General features: G+C 40.6%; 1 protein-coding gene across 1 annotated transcript in view; it reads right to left on the bottom strand.

Moving 5' to 3' along the window:
- LOC122807960 overlaps positions 1-20780 on the bottom strand; it is a 114192-nt gene that overhangs the window by 26466 nt on the left and 66946 nt on the right. The window contains exons 6-7 of the mRNA XM_044078992.1: positions 8917-9042; positions 8149-8274 (exon numbers count right to left, since the gene is read on the bottom strand). Coding sequence (XP_043934927.1) covers positions 8149-8274; positions 8917-9042 — 252 coding nt within the window. The remainder of the gene's footprint in view (positions 1-8148; positions 8275-8916; positions 9043-20780) is intronic.

Below are 20780 nucleotides of genomic sequence, written 5' to 3' on the forward strand. Positions count from 1 at the left end.
ACCCCTGCAATACCAGGCTACAACTCTTACCACACTTTTTGGCCTCCAAACCAAGACTGAAACACTAAAGGTGGAGGAGTGTCCATATTCACCAAGGATATTCACACTTCCAGGCTAGTTGCCCAACACAATGCATCTGAAATTCTCCAGGTGCAGCTAACACTAGGTAAGACTGCAATCCAAATTGTAGCTTGCTACAGATCCCCCACCATGCCCTAGGACTCTTACTGCACCTTTCTAAACATACTAGAAAATATCAAGATACAACCAAACACCCAAATCCTGGGTGATTTCAACTACCCTGCCATTAACTGGGAAAACTACTTGGGTACTAACACCTTTTCCCAACGGTTCTTGGAATTCATAAATTCCAACTCCCTGGATCAACTAATTCATTGTCCCACGAGGAGCTCCAATATCCTAGACCTGGTCATTACCAACATGGGTGATAGATGCTCCACACCAGTGGTCACCCCCTCATTGGTCAGGTCTGACTATAAGCAAATTATCCTTGACATCTACATCCCACCCCCACCCCCCAGTAAGGAAACCTTCATAAAAAACTTCTCCAAAGCCAACTTCATGCTACTCAAGTGAGAAGTGACAAACTTCATGACACCTATGAAGACGAGAGCTGAAAGTTTGACTGCTGAGTCCTACACTAACGCACTGTATGAGCACATCCACTTGTGCATGAATAGTGCCATCCCAAATAGAACCAAGACGCTCTCCTCCAAAAAAGGAAGCCAATCTTGTGGTCCCCTGCCATAAACAAACTATACAACAGAAGTAAGATACTGTTGCAGAAAAGAGAAAAATCCCAGGATGCAAAAAACTCCCTTACCAGCCTCAGTAAGAAGCAGAGATACCTCATAAAATCTTCCAAAGCTAGTTACGAAAATAAAATTGCCAAAGATTCCAAAGAAAACCACAAGGCATTCTATAGTTATGTCAAGAATCTAAATGGCAATGCTCAGATCTGTTCTGAGCTACAACAGAAAGGTATTAAATATACAGATCCCAAGGATATTGCCAGTATCCTGGCAGATCGATTTAGTGCCAACTTCACCCCCCTCTCACCCCCTAAATGGCCCATCTCAATACCAAAAGATTGCCAAATAACTGTAATCATGGCCACACAGGTAGAAACAGCACCCTCCACAGCATCCATGGGACCAGATGACATCCTGGGCTGTTTACTACATGAACTACAAAATGAACTTGGCATCTCATCTAAGTGTCATGTTTAATCATAGCCTCATCTCAGGTTTCGGGCCCATTGAGTGGTGCACAGCTACAGTTATCCCACTCCATAAGAGGAGATCAACCTTGGATCCCGGGAACTACCGTCCCATCAGACTGATGAGCCTGATCTGCAAGGGCATGGAATGCATTATCATGGAACTTATAAACAAAGACAATGGCAATCTTCAAATACTGGGCCCCACCCAGGTTGTGTTCGTGAAGGGCCGATCTTGTCTCCTTGGCTTAATGGTTAAGGTGTTTGCCTTACAAACACAAGGTGCAGGGTTTGAGTCTCACAAGGGATAATTGGCTAGGCTTAAAATGGCTCGCAAGGGCAGTTAGCTTAGTACTAATCTATGAACCTATCTATGAACCTGATTGACTTCTTCAAATCAGTCTCCAGAGCTGTGGATGACAGTAAGGCAGTCCACACAGCCTATCTGGACCTTGGCAAGCCTTCGACCCCATCCCCCACTCTGGAATCATAGATAAACTTATTAAACTGGGTATAAATCCATACATCACTCGATGGGTTGCCAACTGGCTTACTGTCAGAACCCAGACTGTAAAAGCAGCTGACTCCAAATCCAGCTCCAGACAAGTGACAGGTGGAGTACCCCAGGGTTCTGTCCTGGGACCGCTCTTGTTTGGCATCTACTTCTCTGAAGTACAGGCCAACACTAAGGGACTCTGGCTAACAAAGGTCGCAGATGACTGCAAACTGGGAGCCATTATTGAATTCCCAAATGATGTGGATATTCTACAAAAGGGCCTTACAGAAACAGATGTTTGGTGCCAAAGCAATGGGCTCAAGCTTAATGCAAAGAAATGTATAGTTATCCCCTTTGGGAAAAACCATGTACCCATGAAATACCACATAGGTGGCAGTACACTAAACACAGAAAGTGTGATGAGAGACTTAGGGACACAGGTGGACATTGGTCTCACCTTCGATAACCACATCGCCACAACAGTCAGGAAAGCCTTCTATGTGGCACACCTCATCACTAAGGGCTTTTCATCCAGAAAAAAGGAGGTCATTGTCCCACTGTACTCATCCCTCATTAGACCCATTATAGTGTACAATGCCCCATTTGGTATGTACCTCACAAGACATCTGCAACAGCTGGAAAGGCCGCAGAAATACCTCACTAAAAGAATCACAGGCCTAAAGCAGATGCCCTATGCTGACCGTCTAAATAAACTCCAGCTATACTCTGTGGCATATTGTCTACTCAGAGGTGATATCTGCTTAACATACAAGGCCATGTCAAACCCTCAGCTGTTGGACATGCTCCACTTAAAGAAATCCCAATCCCTCAGAGCCACACACTCCAGGGATCTAAACCTTGTCATCACAATTAACAAAACCTGCCGGAGGGATAGGTTCCTGACCCAGAGACTCCCTATACTCTGGAATAGACTGCCCATACATGTCAAGCAGAGTGCCTCATTGGCCCTCTTCAAAAAGAACCTTGACGATTGGATGGAAGATAGGAAATTCACCTCGGGGATCATGTCAGTCACCCAGCTAGACAAAGGTCCAGGGAAGAAAATATTGTGGGAAGAAATATCCAGGGATTTTTATGGCTAGGCTTGTATAGGCCCTAGGGCCAATAGTCTAGTACCAACCAATGACACTATGAACCTATGTAGTAGTCTGCAAATTGATTTCCTACTATGTGTTTTCTTTCAGATGAGGACTGGGGGGCCCTAGAGCCATGTCTTTCATCAACCAACTTCTCTCCCCCCACCCAGCCTCCCCTCAGGAAATATCATCAAATATAACTCTAGCAACTATCACTTGGGAACAGGTCCTCAATGTTCTCTCTAAAGTCAAGAACACTGCATCAATGGGCCCAGACAACATCCTAGGCTGCCTTCTAAATAGAATGAAACATGACTTATCATACCATCTGGAATCACTATTTAAGCACAGCCACCAAACAGGCTAGCAGCAACTCTCATCACTCTGCACAAAGGCGAGCCATCTACTGACCCTGGAAACTACAGACCCATAAGTCTCATTAGTTTCACATTCAAAGCCATGTAAAGAATTGTCATGGAAATGATCGGTGATGACACAGGAAACCTCCAGATGCAGAACCCAACTCGGTTTAGTTTCCTCAAAAGCATGTCATGCCTACTCAGCCTGGTGGACTTCTTTGAGAAGGTCATCAAAGCAATGGATGAAAGCAAAATGGTTCACATGGCCTACCTTGACATGGACATGGCATTTGACACAATACCCAAGTGGGCTTTGCTGACAAACTCAATGGTTAGGTGCAAATCCTAACGCACCTAGTGGATAGCCAGTTGGCTCATAGACAGGACACAGGAAGTTAGAAATGGGGAGTCCACCACTACAAATAGGCCATTCACTAGCTGATTCCCTCAGGGATCAGTCCTGGGACTGGTCCTTTTTGGCACCTACTTCTCTGAAGTTAAGGCCAATGTCAAGGGCCTTTGGCTGACCAGAGTTGAAGACAATTGCAAATTATGAGCAGTCATAGACTCCCCCCACTGACACTAATGTTCTCCAAGAAAGGCCAACACAGACAAATAACTGGTGTCAAAGCCATGGACTAAAATTAAATGCCAAGAAATGCATAATAGTATCATTTGGGAAGTTGGCCACCCCTGGTAACTACCATATTGATAACACACTCCTAAGAGTCAACCAAGCTGTCAGGCACTTGAGTAAACACATAGATAATAATTTAACCTTCGACCATCACTTATCTATGGTAGTGAGGAAAACATTCTATGTTGTGCAACTTATAAACAAAGGTATGAAATCCAAGTCCAAGGAGGTCATTGTTCCACTGTATTCGGCACTCATCAGACCTATCATTGGGTATTGTGTCTCCTTTGGTATGTGCCTAACAAGGGACATCAACAACTGGAACATCCACAGAGAAGAATACAGGGTGTGAATAATATGTCCTATACAGAGCACCTCAAAGCCCTATGCCTGCATTCTCCTACAGGCTCTTGAGAGGAGATTATGCCTGGCATACAAGGCATCTTCTGACCCTTGTCTGTTGAACCTCCTGCCTCCTGCATATCTACAAAATAAACAGCACCAGAATTACCCATTCTAAAGACTTAAACCTTGCCTGCCATATAAATAGGACATGCTGGAGACACAGATATGTAACCCACAGACTACCCCTTCTCTGGAACAGGCTTCTCATCCATATGAAGCAGAGTTCCTCCCTAACCCAATTCAAATGTAATTTGGACAATTGGATGGGAACTGGAAATTCACCCCTGATTTGGCACTTGTCTCTAATGAACACAGGCAGCCTGTAAATGGTTCATCTCCCAGGCTCCTGATAGTAAATGTTTCATATCCCAAACCTCTGCTTTATCCACCAAGGGAGATTTGGGATGCATGGCTAGGATTAAAAAGGCCCTAGTGGTCATTAGCCTAGTACAAACCTATGAACCTATAGAGTGTGTCCTGCAACAGGCTTTAAACTGAAGTTTGGTCTTGTTTAGTGTCATTTGGAGTTAATTGAGTTCCATTTGTGGGTCTCTGGGAATCTGTCTAGAGGTGATATGGTCCCTAACAAATATGGGGGTGTCACCACAGTTGCTATCAGGTCTTAAGGCATTTTAGGCATAAACCCAGAGATGGAGTGAATGTTTTAAGAACATCTAAACCACATTTCAGTAAATTCACAGATATGGCTACATTCTTAAGACAGGAAAACCTCCTCAAGAATTGGCAGTTTGTTGTTGAGACTTCTGGCTTTGAGCAGAAACACCTTAATCTGATCCTTTTTTGGATTTGTAGTTTAGTTACATGAGGATTTCTATTTTCTATACTTAGGAATCTCAAAAGAATCATTCAATATTACATAGACCAGATCTCAAATAACAAAACCTAGCCCATATCAGAGGACACTGCTAATATACTAACAGGTAAATTCAATTGCAGTTTTAACATCCGCTCTTTGTCTTTCCCCATAGCTCTTCATTCACTGCCTCCACAATAATTACCACTCAACAGGCCTTAAATGCACTCTGCAAACCAAAAACAGTAGCTTTATGAGCCCTGACAATATTCCAGGTAATTTCATAGTTAGCACCAAACATAGCCTTTATAAACCTCTTCAGCCGCAGCCGGCCCACTAGATACATGCCAACGGCTTGAAGAACTGCCATAGTGGTACCTCTTCACAAGGGGGTGCTGCCACTGACTCTTGGAACTACAGATCATTGAGTCTCACTATTAGGATCTGTAAAGGTAAGGAGTATATGTATTATGGAAACATTAGGTCCCGCCTGCTAATGGATGTCTATGAGAGGGTGACTGAGCTTGTTGATAATGGCCAATCAGTGTACACTGTCTATTTGATCTCATTAAGACATTTGATATTTTCTGTTCTAATATTATCAAAAATCTCACCCTCTCAAATTTAAGCTCCTATGTAACCCATTAGATAGCAAACAGGCACAAAAACAGAAAACACACACACACAGTTAAGGTTAGTGACACACTAGCTTTGAAGACATCAGTTAGGACTAGTGTCCTACAGGACTCCATATTGGGTCCACGCTATTGAAATTCTCCTTCGGTGTTCAAGCGAATTTCTAGGGTCCATAACTGACCAAGTTTGCCAATGACTGCAAACTCAGCATCATCATTAACTTTTCTGCTGATAGCCATATCATGCAAGAGTGCCTTACCCACACTAATACCTTGTGTCATCATGTTCTCAAAATGTAGTATTGTATGGTTTGGCACACAGGAACTTTCCTGCATTTATCACAAAGTGAATTGCATTTATTATAGATCTTGCCATGTTCTCCAGATCAAAGGAGTTAAACGTACTTTTCTATTTTTCCATAGTTAGACCCACAATAGACTAAAATATAATGCCCCTTTGTCATATACCTATCCAAATATATTATAAACTGGAATAGGCTGTAGTGGCAGAATGTGTGACTTCCCTGCAGAGAATGCTTTTAAGCCATTGTTTCTACTGGCTTCCCATTGAACAGGCTGTGACAGCAGCAACTGTGACACACATGAATTGTTCTTTATCAGAATTACTTACTATGACCCCACTAGGGGAGAATTGGACTGCAGAAAGAAGGGGTCCAACCTGCAATTAGTGTAGCTACAAGATACCAACAGTGAACCCTTACAGGGAAACATTGGGATTATAACAGCTATGAGCTGTCCACCTCACTATTCAGATATTCCTGTGCCTTTATTTATGTACTGTATGTATTTATTTATTTTTGTTACCACCCCCCCACTGACCATCAAACCTCCCCCTGCTTCTCCTCTCTCTCATGTTTTCCTTGTGAAGTGAAACCTTACAGCCTAATTCCATTGACGGTAAGGGTCAATATGACTGGCAACTGTACTTACAGCCTATTCATGCACCTGAAGGTAAGGGTCAGTATGACTGGCAACTGTACTTACAGCCTATTTGTGCACCTGAAGGTAAGGGTCAATATGACTGGGAGTTGTAACTACAGTCTATTTGTGTCTACGATGGTAAGATTCGAGATGAGTAAGAGTTGGAACTACAAACTATTCATACCCCTAATGGTAAGAGACGAGATGGGTGGGAGTGGTGCCCTCATTACACCCTCTCCCAACATTACATCTCAGTAACATACTTGGGGTTTAGCACACAAATTGTCACTCACTTCCACAAGTGAGATAACCACCCTGAGACTGCCACCCAACCTGCTTGCAGATAGAGCTGTGCTGTGATTCCCGGTCTCCATCAGGAAGTCTATCAAAAGAATATGTGCTTTCCGTATGCTTTCATAACCTCCCCTAATCAAAGGCGAGCTGGTAGTGTTGATTCATTCCTCCCTTGAGGTGGTGGTGGGGTGGTTAAGGTGTTTGCTCACACACACACAAGGTGGGTTTGAATCTCACAAGGGATATAAATGGCTAAAAAAAAATGGCTCGCAAGGACAGTTAGCTTAGTACTAACCTATGATCCTATGATCCTTCCCCCTTTCTAGCTCAAACAGGCACCTGAACAACTAATCAAACTCAACTTGCCTCAGTCATAGTCAAGACTTTATCCCTCTATGCCACTCAACTTTATCCATCTATGCCACACAACGTTATCCCTCTATGCCACTCGACTTTATCCATCTATGCCACACAACTTTATCCCTCTATGCTACTCGGCTTTATCCATCTATGCCACATGACTTTGTAGCTCTATGCCTCTGGTCCTTTCCCATTGTTTGACATCATTCCATAATGACAGCTGCATGTTCTAGAACTTCTATTGTTTTTCAGAGCTATAAAAAAAAACAAAGTATCACTGTAGTACTCCTTTATGTTTACCTACAAGGTACCTGGCGCATGGACTGAGGCTGGGACTTCAGTGACTGTGAGCTCTGCACAGTGTGCCTATTACTTTAATTACAGTGACGCCCTGCTGGAAGACTCTAGAACTGTGGGACTTCAGTGGCTGTGAGCTCTGCACAGTGTGCCTATTACTTTAATTACAGTGAAGCCCTGCTGGAAGACTCTAGAACTGTGGGGCTTCAGTGGCTGTGAGCTCTGCACAGTGTGCCTATTACTTTAATTACAGTGAAGCCCTGCTGGAAGACTCTAGAACTGTGGGACTTCAGTGGCTGTGAGCTCTGCACAGTATGCCTACTACTTTAATTATGGTGACACCCTGCTGGAAGACTCTAGAACTGTGGGACTTCAGTGGCTGTGAGCTCTGCACAGTGTGCCTATTACTTTAATTACAGTGAAGCCCTGCTGGAAGACTCTAGAACTGTAGTAGTTGTCAGGTTCCTTTACAGCCAGGGTTTTGACACTATTACCTAACCTACCTGCTGAGAGAGAGGCCAGGACTACATAATGCATGAGTCCACATTCAGAGAATGCTGTTATACCATTACCTCTGTTGATTTCCACTGGAACACGCTGTGACTGTAGAGTCTGTGAGCTCCTTCTGGCCTTCTCTTCTTCATCATTACCTCCAACACCTCCTGATGGAGCAGTAACTTGTTGCGGCTTATCCATTCCTGGAGAAAGAAAAAAACATTGCAAAGAAGGACAAAAGAAAAAACACTTTTACTTTACAAGTGGACCTTGCTGTTGGGACTGTAGTACCTGTGAGCTCTCCCCTGCAATCAGTACTGCTGTACCATTAACTACAGTGACCCCTGCTGGGAAAAGGTGGGACTGTGGGAGTTGTCAGTTACACTGCAGTCAATGCTCCTAAACCATTACCTACTGTGATCCCTGTGGGAGTAGCTGATACTGAGAACTGTGTTAAAACAACAGCCAACAATCAAAGGCACCTGCAATATGATAATATACCGACAGAAACAAAGGTGATAGCATTGATACATGTGCATGCTAAATGAAACAAATTACGTTACACTGTACAACTGAGCTGTAGTATATAAAACCGACACATAGTTAAGGTATGCAAGTAATGAAGGAAAGTACAGTAAAGGAAGACCTCCCTGCTCCTTGCAGAGTGCTGTCTGCTTATGATATTATAGAAGAAGGGTTGTTTGGAGGGTGGATTGATGGAATATTGGAAAGTTGTGAAAATGTGACATACATTATATCTGGATAAGTTTACTTTTGCAGTAAACTGGTTGGAGAAGTAAAACAAGGGCATGTAGCCAGGTTAAAGAGGCAGATTATGTCATTACCTTTGTTGACTTCCATTGGAACAGGCTGTGAGGGCAGTAAATGTGAGCTCATTGTGGTCTGTTCTTCTACTCCATTTCCTCCAGTGTCTCCTGTTGGAACAGGCACTTGCTGTTTTTTATTGATTTCTGAAAATAAAAAAAAGAATAACAGGTTAGTCCACCCACCATGACCCATGCTGAGACAGTCTGGGATGGCAGTAGCTATGAACTCAAATCCACATTTAGTGCTCCTATACCATTGCCTACAGTGACCCCTGCAGGGCCGGATCCAGCACAAGGAGACCTAGGCAGTTGTCTAGGGCCTGGTGCTTGCCTGGGGGCCAGGCCATGTAACAATAATTTTAAAGAAAAGTTTATTATTAATTAAAAAAAAATGCAATATTCTCAATTTTCCTGCTCAAAGTGTACATCTTAAAAAGATGACTTCCTGCTCTGTGTGCCAGCTTCACTCTCATTGGCAGGAAACAGTCACTGCAAAAGTGGTTGGGTATGGATTTTTGATAATATCAGAGTGTGGAATAGTATCAAAAGTCTAAGCTAGATCCAGAAAGACTATGCACTCTGACTGGCCTTTATCAGTTGCTACAGCGATCCTCTCAAGGAATTCCACCAGATTCAGAAAATAGGATCTAACTTTTACAAGTCAAACTGACTACAATCAGTAGATTGTAGGCTACTTATATGATAATTTATGAGTCCCATAATAATACCCTCCATGACCTTACAAATAATACTAGTGGGACTGATTGGTCTGTAGTCCCAAGGGTCAGTTATTGGCTCCCTTGTGTAAGGGTACCACTATGGCTGTTGTCCAAGTCTTGGAGACTGATCATCAGCATTGTCCCACAGGATTCTGTATTGGGTCCCCTCCTCTTTGACACGTACTTCTCTGACATTCAAGATGATGCAAAGGTGTCTAGCTGACAATGTTTGCCGAAGACTGCAAACTGAGTTCTGTCATTCTCTCTCCTACTGATACTGTATTTTGCATGTGAATCTGAACCACACTACTGCTTGGTGTCATGACCACGCATTCAAATTCAATGATACAAAATGTAGTATAGTATGCTTTCGCAAAGAGGAACAGTCATGCACTTAACCACATAAGTGATATCCTTCTCAAAGCTGATACTGTCTTTGGAGACCTTTGCACATACATATACCGAACTTTCATTTGGTTACCAAATATCAAATATTGTCAGGAAATCCTTCTACCTTGTTCAACTAATTATTAAAGGCATATCCTCTGGTTCATATGAATTTATTGTACCCTCTACACCTTTTTAATTAGGCCCATAATAGAATGCAAGAGCATCCTTTGGCATGTACCTATCTAATCATATTGTACATCTTGAAAACAACCAAAACCATTACTTAAAAAATAGCCTGGCTAGCTCAATTGGTAGAGCATAATACTCTTAATCTTAGGGTCATGGGTTCAAGACCCAATACTAGTTAAGGTATTTAACTTATAGGCACAAGATGCAGGGTTTGATTCTTACATGGAATAATTGGCTGGGCTAGAAATAGCCCACAATGAAGGTTAGCTTGGTACTAATTTAAACAGCTGTGACATGGCAGGTTAATGCAGTGATCTACAGGTGTGATGGTCTTGGGTTTGAAATACAGAACAGGTTATGGGAGATAGACCCAAGGTGATGGGTTTGATTTTTACATGGGGTAAATGGCGAGGCTTAAAATGGCCCACAACGGCAGTTAGCCTAGTACTAATCTATGAACCTATAAAATAAATCCTAAGGATAAGCTCCTTTAGTTATACAGGGTGGCTAACAGCGCTTTTCGTCATCTCTTATAGTCTCTTGAGTGGTGATCTCTGCTTGGCATACAGGGTTAGGAAAGACCACTCCTGACTAACCTCTTACACATTTGAAAAATGGGATATAGTACCAGTACCTGCTCTAAGGTCCTAAGTTTACACACTCAGACCTAACAGAACCTGTTAGGACAATACATGTCACAACCAAATGATTTGCTGCCTATGGAATAAGCTTCCAATCCACATCAAGCAAAGTAGCTACCTAGCTCTCTTTAATATCGCCTTGATGAGTGGATGGGGATACATAAGTTCACCCATGGGCTATGTTCTTAGGCCCTTACAGATAGAGGGGGCAAGTAGTGGAAATTGAAGTGGCTAAACGTATACTGATAGCCTGGTATTAATTTATGACCCTGTGTACCTGTGACGCTCTGTTAGAGCTTCCACTATAATCAGTGTTCATAAACCTTCACCTGCAGTCACTCCTACCTTTCTGTGTATCTGCACTCTGACCCCCCCCAAAACTAAAGAAAAATAAGAAACCAAACTTGGTTAAATTACAAAGAAACTAATTTCTACAAGAACATGAACTCCTTGAAGTCTGCCTCAGTGATGTTACCTTCAGACAACTCCCAGTCAGCTGATCTGGGGGTCTTCTCTGTTCAAGAATGAGTGGACTCGGGTCAAATAGGAGGAGGCTTGATGGTTCACAGGCACAGTGGGGAAAAAGACCCTAAAAAGTGCATATGTACTAGTTTGGGTGAGGCAGGGAGACCTAAAGTAAATGCATATGAGTGAAATATGGATGGACCTTTAAAAAGGCTAAGCATCTTGGCTATATTAATGCTTTTTAAGGCAACATACAACACTAGTCTACTATGTAAGAATTAAGTGTATTATACAGCAAATTACTTTCTCAAATACAAAAATAGTTCCAGTGTTGCTAAACATAGTGGGTGCCAGAACAAACAGACCACTATAATGTTTGGTAGCAACAGCTAGACCAACTAAAAACATTTAAAGAAATTATAGAGACTATGAAGAAACATTTGAACACATAGCATTTGCTAACAGCAGTGTAGATTGACAAAACATTGCCAGTTTGGAGAACAATTGAAAGAGATGTACTAAAAGATATATTTGTTCAATTTCTAAAAATGTGCAAAGGTGATTACTTTCTGAGGAAAACATAACATATAATGAAGTCTTAAATGGAGTAGGATCCAGAGATTCAGTAGCCAGAAAGATTAGAATTACAGTAGGTCGCAGAAGAGAGTGCAGTTAATAGGAAGTCAAGGCCAACACGTGTTGAATTAATTTGCAAAATAATACTGAAAATGCCACTGAGAGCGTCCATTAGTGGAAACTAATAACATGGAATGCTAGCCAAACAAATAGTGCAGGATGGATAAACATGGGACAATGGACATGTGCTAAAGGCTTTTCTACTCTTCATTTAGTGCAGACTCCCCTGATGACTCCTCCATGCAAATTATTACCAGTCCAGTTGCTATGAGTGTGCCAACAGTGATTCCTTTCTTTGGGTAGATATCTCCTTTTATTGCATTTGTGTGACCGTGGAGTTGTCATGCAAAAGGTATATAAAAGTTTGGGGTGTGGAGAAATGCCCCTGTCCCCTCATTTTGTTTTGAGGGATTGTTCCTGTTGAGCTGGTGCAAACTGCAACTCGACAAGTTATAGTAAAAACTGTACAAAATGGTGGATACAGTAATACAGGATCAGACAAAATGGAGCCTTTCATAAGTAATGAGCCATACAATTTAATGTCCTTAAACCTATACAGCAGCATGACTCTAATAGAAATTATCTGGATAACTCCAGTCACAAGTAGCGTGACTAAAATTTAAGATGCAATTCCATAAAGAAGATGCTTTTGTTTGTAATTTCTCTGCAACAATGAAAGAAGTTATTGACACACACAGGTATGAAAAAGGAATGTGGTGGTGGTTCACATTTGCATGCGGGTGAGTATTCAAACACATGGGGAGGGGAAAGTAAGACCCCACATTTACATAGAGTCTGACATCAGCTAGCAAGGGTTGGGATTGGTGCAAGACTGGATGCAAGCAACCTACATAACTGCATGAATGACATCCCCATTTTAGCTGTTTTTTCCATCCATAAAGGGGGCTTTTTGAGCAGTGGGAGAATGAATGGATTCAGGGTCAGTAGGAATGGTGTGGGTGTTCAGCAGGCACAGATAAAAAAAGCACAGAGAAAAATAAATGACAATGTCAGTTAAAGTTACAACAATCTTTGAACAATTTTTGCCAATATGGTTGTCATGTTACAATTCACTTTAAGGAACAGTGGTGTTCTAAACTGTCGCTTGTCTCATGCTTTCAAAAGAGACGATGAAGCAGTGCATGGGTTCAAGGTATTTACTGTACATAAGATTGTCAAGATATGTAATTAGAATAAGTATTTAAGCTAATTGATTCACTCATTACTTCAAACACATTCCCATGTGCATCTCCTTTCATGCCTGCATTCACTCTGGCTGATTGTACAAAATGGCAATGTTCTCACATGTGCTCAGTACTTATATGCATGTGCTATCTAGCTACAGTGGCTCAATAGGAACATTACACATAACAATGTACATCCTCTCTCTCTGATTTCTTCAACATGCAATAGGAGAACAAAACAATGGATATGCTAGATAATATTTCAATATTTCAATATTAATAACAAATCAAACTCAAGTCGAAGTAACTGTGTAACTGTGTATTTTGGATTGGGTCTGGAAATTCTACCCAATCAGGTTATATAAAAATTGTGACTGGATTACGCAACAGGGACAGTCTTTGGGGAGTTCTTCTCAATAGGGACTTCAGGGATAACATCAAGATTATTTGAGAAAAATACACTGTCCTGTGAAATGGGATCAAGTGTAAAGTCGCTCAGAGAAATAGAGCCTTTGGCAGAGGCAATCTGCTGCATCATTGGTTCAAAAACTGGAAGTATATGTCTTCAGTTTCTTCTAAATTTCAATCCCTCTGATTGAACAATATAAGACCTTCGTTTCTCACAGATATTTTTGATAACACCCACTCAGTCGTAACCTTTAGTTGTTTGCATCCTTACGATTTCTCCTTGTCTTAGTGGTCTAAAAGGTTTGCTAGATTTATCGTAGTACAACTTTTGTGACTGACGTTTCTTCAAAAGCTGGGTTTTGATCACTTTGTTTTTCTTTGCGTTTCGATCAGTAATGCTTTACTGATCGGTAAGGTTGTTCTTGTCTGTCTAGATAGTAATCTTTAAGCAGGGAAACCAAGAAAGCTATCTTAGGGAATGCTTCTGAGATTGAGAAGGCTAAGATAAATGTCAGTACCATCTTTCTTAGGTTTCTCCAACAAACGTTTTGCACTTTGGACTGCATACTCAACTAATCCATTGGACTGAAAATATCAGTAGCAACCATTGATTCATTGGCCATGGTATTTCAGGAATCTAGTTTAGCTGAAGTTGTTCTTTTTGTTGATGCAATTTAGTACTACTGAACATAGAACATGCTAGAATTTCCTTCTCTATATTTTTTGACATAGAAGGCCAAAATACTATGCCTCTCGCCCTTCTTTTGGTAGAATTGATAGCCGGGTATCCACAATGTAAAATCTGGATATATTCCTGTTGTAGCATTGTAGGAATTACTACTTTAGGACCTTTCATGATGATTCCATCTTCCATCATGAGCTCGTCTTGTTAAGGAAAATATTTCTGGGCATCAAGTGGTAGACTGGATTGTCGCACTGGCCATTCTTAACTAATAACATGTCAGCTTCTGAAGAACAGAATCTAAAACTGTGTGTTGTCTAAATTGATCAAGATGTGATGAGGAAAATTTTTTGACTTCCAAGACTTCCAGGTCTGGTTTCTCATTGTCTTGTTGTTCTGTTGTTTGTCTGGGTGCTCTCGATAAAGCATCTGCAGGGTATAAATATTTGCCTTTTGTGTAGATAATATTGAAATTGTACTTTTGCAATTTTATCATCATGCATTTTATACGTGCTGGGGCTGAATGTATTGGATTTTTCAGAATTGTCACTAGAGGTTGATGATCAGTCTCTACTTGAATAGTTTTGCCATAAATATAATCATGGAACTTAAACCATGCAAACACTACTGCCAAAGCTTTTTTTTTTCAATTTGCACATATTGTATCTCAGTTTGGGGTATAGTTCTGGATGCATAGGCTACTGGTATGTCTTCATGAAGACATGCTGCACCAATACCATACTTTAAACATCGCATGAAAGAGTTACTGGCTTGTGAACATCCTAATATCTCAAAGTGGGTGGACCAACATTTTCTGATTCAGAACTTCAAATGCTCTTTGGTGTTGTTCCAACCAGAACCAGTTTATATTTTTGCATGTCAACTCATGTAACAGTGCTGTAAGCTTACTCAGGTCTGGGATGAAAATTCCTAAATAGTTGACCATAACAACAAAAAACATTGCAAAGAAGTGACATTATCTAGAACTGGCATCTCAAGAATTGCAGCTTGCTTAGATGCATTTGGTTGTAAGCCAGAACTAGTAAACAAATGACCCACTTAAGTAACTTCTCTCAGCTTGAATTTACATTTTTGAGGATTCAATTTAAGACTGGCTTCATTCACATGCATGATCTAGAACTTTACTAAGGTTTCTATCAAGTTCGTCTTCACCATTGCCCCCTACATTAATGTCGTCTAAAAAATTGTCCTATTGCACATTAAAATACTTCATTGGCAAAATTTATGCCAAATGGCATTTTCAAAAATCTATGCATTCCAAATGGCATACTGAAAGTAGTTAACAATGAGTTGTAATCCAGCAAAATCTGCCAAAATTAACTTTCTGCATCTAACATCCATTTGAAATGAGAGCTGCTGCTTCATCTACTGTGTGCATCAGATGATGAGGACATTTAAGCACTTTTTTTAAATCTCTAGGATCAATACATATTCGAATTTCATCTGAGCTTTTCTTATTAGCTACAACCATGGAGGATCCTATTCAGTCGGTTCTTTTACTAGAGTTATTACACCTGAATTCACCATTTTGTCTAGTGCTGCATTTACTTTGCTCTGCATTGATACTGGAATCTTCCTTGCTGGTTGGACAACTTGGCTTACTTCATGGTTTAACCTCGTGGAATATGTGACTGGTAGCTTGCCAAGCTCGTCTTTGAAAATATCAACATATTCACAAAAAATATTCTGTAAAACTATTGTGGTTGTTCAAATTTATAGGGTGAACCTCCTTATTAAATGAAATCAGTCCCATTCTCAGTGTGTTTGAGGCCTAACAATGACTGCTCATGTCTTTTGACTACATAAAACTGCAAGTCATAGCTGTTTCCAACAGAATGGCAAGTGAGAACTACTACACCATCAGTTTGAATCTTTTCAGCATGACAAGCAACTAGTTTTGCACACTGCACTGAATCAAGTTTTTAACCAGCTTTCACCTTGGCAAAAATTTGTGCTGATACAACATTAAAATTAGATCTAGTATCAACTTTAAGCTTTATGGGTTTCCCATTAGTCGGAACAGTACAAAACATTTCACCCTTTGCCCTCAGATTACCAGTTGGCTGATAGTTTACTGTATTAATCGTTTCATCAATCACAGATACACTATCAACATAAAAAGTTTGCTCATGGCTTTCTAACTGTTCTACTTGCATCTTTGAATGCTATCTTTTATTAAAAGTATGTGCCAGTTTAGACTTGCAAAGCTTTTTGAAATGATTGCATTATTTACATCTGTGATATTGCTGACCAAAAGCAAAGCACTTCTCTCATTCAGGTTCATGTTTGCCTCCACAATTACGACAGTTAACAATAAGATTACTTGTAGATGCCCCATTCAATTTATGGTTAAAACTGGGTACTGCCACATTCTTTGGCTTATATCTCTTATTCATCTTAGCTTTGTGTCTCACACTATCAACAGTCACACTAGCAGACACTGTATGAGAGACAGCATGCATACCTTTCTTATTTGTAAGCATACTTGTGCGCTTTTCTATAAGCTTCTATATTTGACAAATCTTTATTTATTTATTTATTATTTATTTATCTTACATTTGTTTACCAGGTCTATCAGACTGAACTGAGTAACCCTTTTTCAGTGTAGGCCTGGGGAGAAAAACTCCACTTAAATGCACTTACAATGTAAACAGAAACATTATAATAACAAGAAAAAATACATGAGGCTCATTACAATATCTATAAGTCTTAGTCAAATTAGGGGCAAAAATATGGTGGACTTCCTTACTGAATGAAATCAGTCCCATTCTCAAACTATCTCTGCGGCCTAACAGTGACTGCACATGTCTTTTGACTGTGCAAAACTGCAAGTCATAGATGTTTCCAGCAGAATGGCAAGTGAGAACTACTGCACCAATAGTTTGAATCTCTTCACCATATCAGGCAACTACTTTTGCATACTTCACTGAATCAAGTTTTTTACCAGCTTTCACCTTGTCACACATTAGTGCTGATATAACATTGAAACTGGATGTAGTATCGACTTTTAAGCTCTACATTTATGACTTTGCTCAACATTAAATCACTATCTCAAACCAAAATCTTTCTCACTGCGTCCTTATTAACACCACACATAAGTCTGTCCTTTATCAACTCATCTCGTAAATCACCAAATCTGCACATTTTTGCTTTATTTCTCAAGTCTTTGCTTTATTTCTCAAGTCAGTAATGTATGCTGCTATAGTTTTACCAGGCTTTTTATTCCTTGTGTAAAATACATTGTACCTTTCCACTGTAATATTCATTTGAGGGTTACAAATTTCTCTAAATTTACGTTTTAAGAACTCTGGGTCTTCCCACATTTCAGCCTGTATCACATTATGGCGGTTCTCCCTCTCCCCTGCATACAGGGCAGGTGTGTACACAAATGAGTGCTCCATTTCAATGGCTTCTGAGCCTGCTAAATTAAGAATTATGAATGCCTTTGTTCATGCGTCTTTATCAGAAAAAGCAGCTTGTATGAATATATCATATTCTTGTTCAAACACGTTCCAGTTCTCAGCAATATTATTATCAAACACCAGAGGTTCAGGTCTGTGAAATCACTCTGCCATTACAAAAAAATACGTTTAAACATAAGCATAGGCCAGGTACTTGTAAGTATGCACAAATGCACAACAATCTCTTTAAAAAGGCTTCACTTTGACACTGCAAACACTGCAAACATTCCAGAAGCTTTGGACATTTTGAATAGCTTTAATTAATGCAAAAAAGTAGTACATTGTTAAAAAATGAGGTCATTTTACACCTTTCATACATCTTAAACATTTTGGAAGTTATTTTGAACACTTTTGTGCTTATTTCGAATACTTTTATCAGTATGTATCAATTTCGGACATTTAGTTTAGCTCTGTAATTATTTTGAATGTTTTAAACACTTTGCCTCATTTATTTGGTGACTGAAAAATCATTTAAAAGAATTTAAGTACCTTTGAATAACCGCTGACCTGTTTGCAAGTTCACTCTGGTATATTCCTCCACTTCTATTTGTGTGCTTCACTGCTTGTGTGTTGCTTCAACTTTGGATCCCATTCTGGCACATGTCATTTCAGACATGCCACTTCTGACACCATGTCACTTGTCTCATGCATTCAAAAGAGACAATGAAGCAGTGTATGGGTTCAAGATATTTACTGTACATAAACATTGTCAGGAACTGTAACAAGAACAAGTATTTAAGCTAACTAACTCATAAATTACTTCAAACACACTCGCATGTGCATCTCCATTCATGCTTGCACTCATTCTGGCTAACTGTACAAAATGGCACTGTTCTTGCACATGCTCAGTACGTATATGCACATGATATCTAGCTACAGTAGCTCAATAGGAATATTACAAATAATGATCTATATAAACTAAACACAGGGTTGAAGGATGGTACAGAGACCCACTGCATTTACTTCAAAGTCACTAACAAAAGATAAATGTAACTGTGCTCTCATGCACAGGAAAACTCTTTCTCTGATCTGAGAAGTGAAAAATACAGCTAGTACTTATACAGAATCAGATTTATGCTGATTCTGCATTTGCTGTCAGTTGTCATAGTTACTACAAGAATATGGTGGTATTTATGGAGATGGCAGACAAGTTGCACTGCTTGTCCCTGGTCCTGAGAAGACACATGCATCTGACACTGAACATGAAAAAGAGAACAAAATGGCTGCACTGACAGACCGTTACAATTGTTATATGGAAAGCCTGAGGAGCCAGTATCTGTCCACCAAGGGAAATGTGCCATGACAATATAGTGATGTAGAATTTATAAATCCTTTCATGGACTTAAAGTGTTTAACTACAGCAGATGCATACCGAATGGCTTGAAATAATCTATACGGTGGCAATATCAGTATTAAAGACAACGGCCAGGATTCATAAAGAGCTACAAGAAGTGGAGTGATTGTGTTGGAATCATGCAGCACTGCCAACATGATAGTGCACTATTTGTTATACATTAAGCGACTCTACAAGACTTGTAGAGTTGCCAAACAAAGGAAAACAACAGAATATGCTAATGACAGCATAACAAGCTGAAGTACTTGCTAATTAATCAATCCAACATGGTGGACCTAGTCAGGAAGCCATAAAGCAATCGTGTACACTCGGTGTAGTCTTGCTGTGTACGCCAAAACCTTTTGGAATACAGGCATAATTGCACTTAAAAAAACACGTTAAGTGGTTGCTGCTACTATTATCATGTTGTTTGCACAACAGGCTTTACATCAAGGTGCTGCTGTTGCTCCTGCCAGACCTCAGACAAGAACAAAAAGGGTGAATGATATGGGGTGGACAGGGAAACACTGGAAGAAATATGCAGCCTCTACCGCCCCCACCTCAGGCCAGGCCTCGGGGAAATCATGGAAAACCCATCTCAGTGGAAACAAAGGTATGTGTAGCATTACGTGTACTAGCTACGGGTACTTTCCAGAGAACTACAGGGGATATACTGGGGGTGTCACAGTCAGTCTCTAGAATATTACATCAGTTTTTCAGTGCAATGCTACTGCATGAAAGGGAGCACATCTGTTTCCCACAAGCACCACAGGAGAGAGCAAGAACCATGCATGAGTTTTGTGCAATAACACACTTCCCTGAAGTTTTGGGGGCCATAGATTGGACACACATAGAAACAAAAACCCCACCTGGAGAACAGGGAAGGAGATACATCAATGGAAAAGGTTACCACTGTATAAACTCTCAGGTTGTCTGTAATACAGAAGGGATCATCTAAATGTCTGTGCAGGTAACCCAGGTAGTTTTCCATGATTCACACATACAGCATACTCTTAAGCTTGTACACCAGATTTGCTAGGGGTGACATAGGTTGGCACTAGGCTATAAGCCCTAGGGCCTATACAAGCCTAGCCATAACAATTCCCTGGCTATTTCTTCCCACAGTATTTACTTCCCTGGACCCTTGTCTAGCAGGGTGACTGACGTGATCTCCAGGGTGAATTTCCTATCTCCCATCCAATCATCAAGGTTCCTTTTGAAGAGGTCCAAACAGTTGCTTTGCTTGACATGTATGGTCAGTCCATTCCAGAGTCTGGGGAGTCTCTGGGTCAGGAACCTATCCCTCCAGCATGTTTTGTTCATTGTGATGACAAGGTTTAGATCTTTGGAGCGTGTGGCTCTGAGGAATTGGGATTTCTTTAAGTGTAGCATGTCCAACAGCTCTGGGTTTGACATGGCCTTGTATGTTAAGCAGAGATCACCTCTGAGTAGATGATATGTGACAGAGTATAGGTGGAGTTTTTTTAGAAGGTCAGCATAGGGCATCTGCTTTAGGTCTGTGATTCTTTTAGTGAGATATTTCTGCGGCCTTTCCAGTTGTTGCAGATGTCTTGAGAGGTACATACCAAATGCGGCGTATGTATTCTATAATGGGTCTAATGAGGGATGGGTACAGTGGGACAATGACCTTCTTTTTTCTGGATGAAAAGCCCTTAGTGATTAGGTGTGCCACATAGAAGGATTTCCCGACTGTTGTGGCAATGTGGTTATCAAAGGGGGAACCATTGTCCAC

This window comes from Protopterus annectens, chromosome 8.part0, assembly GCF_019279795.1.
Source record: "Protopterus annectens isolate FY-2018-M chromosome 8.part0, PAN1.0, whole genome shotgun sequence".
Classification (NCBI taxonomy): Eukaryota; Metazoa; Chordata; order Ceratodontiformes; family Protopteridae; genus Protopterus; species Protopterus annectens.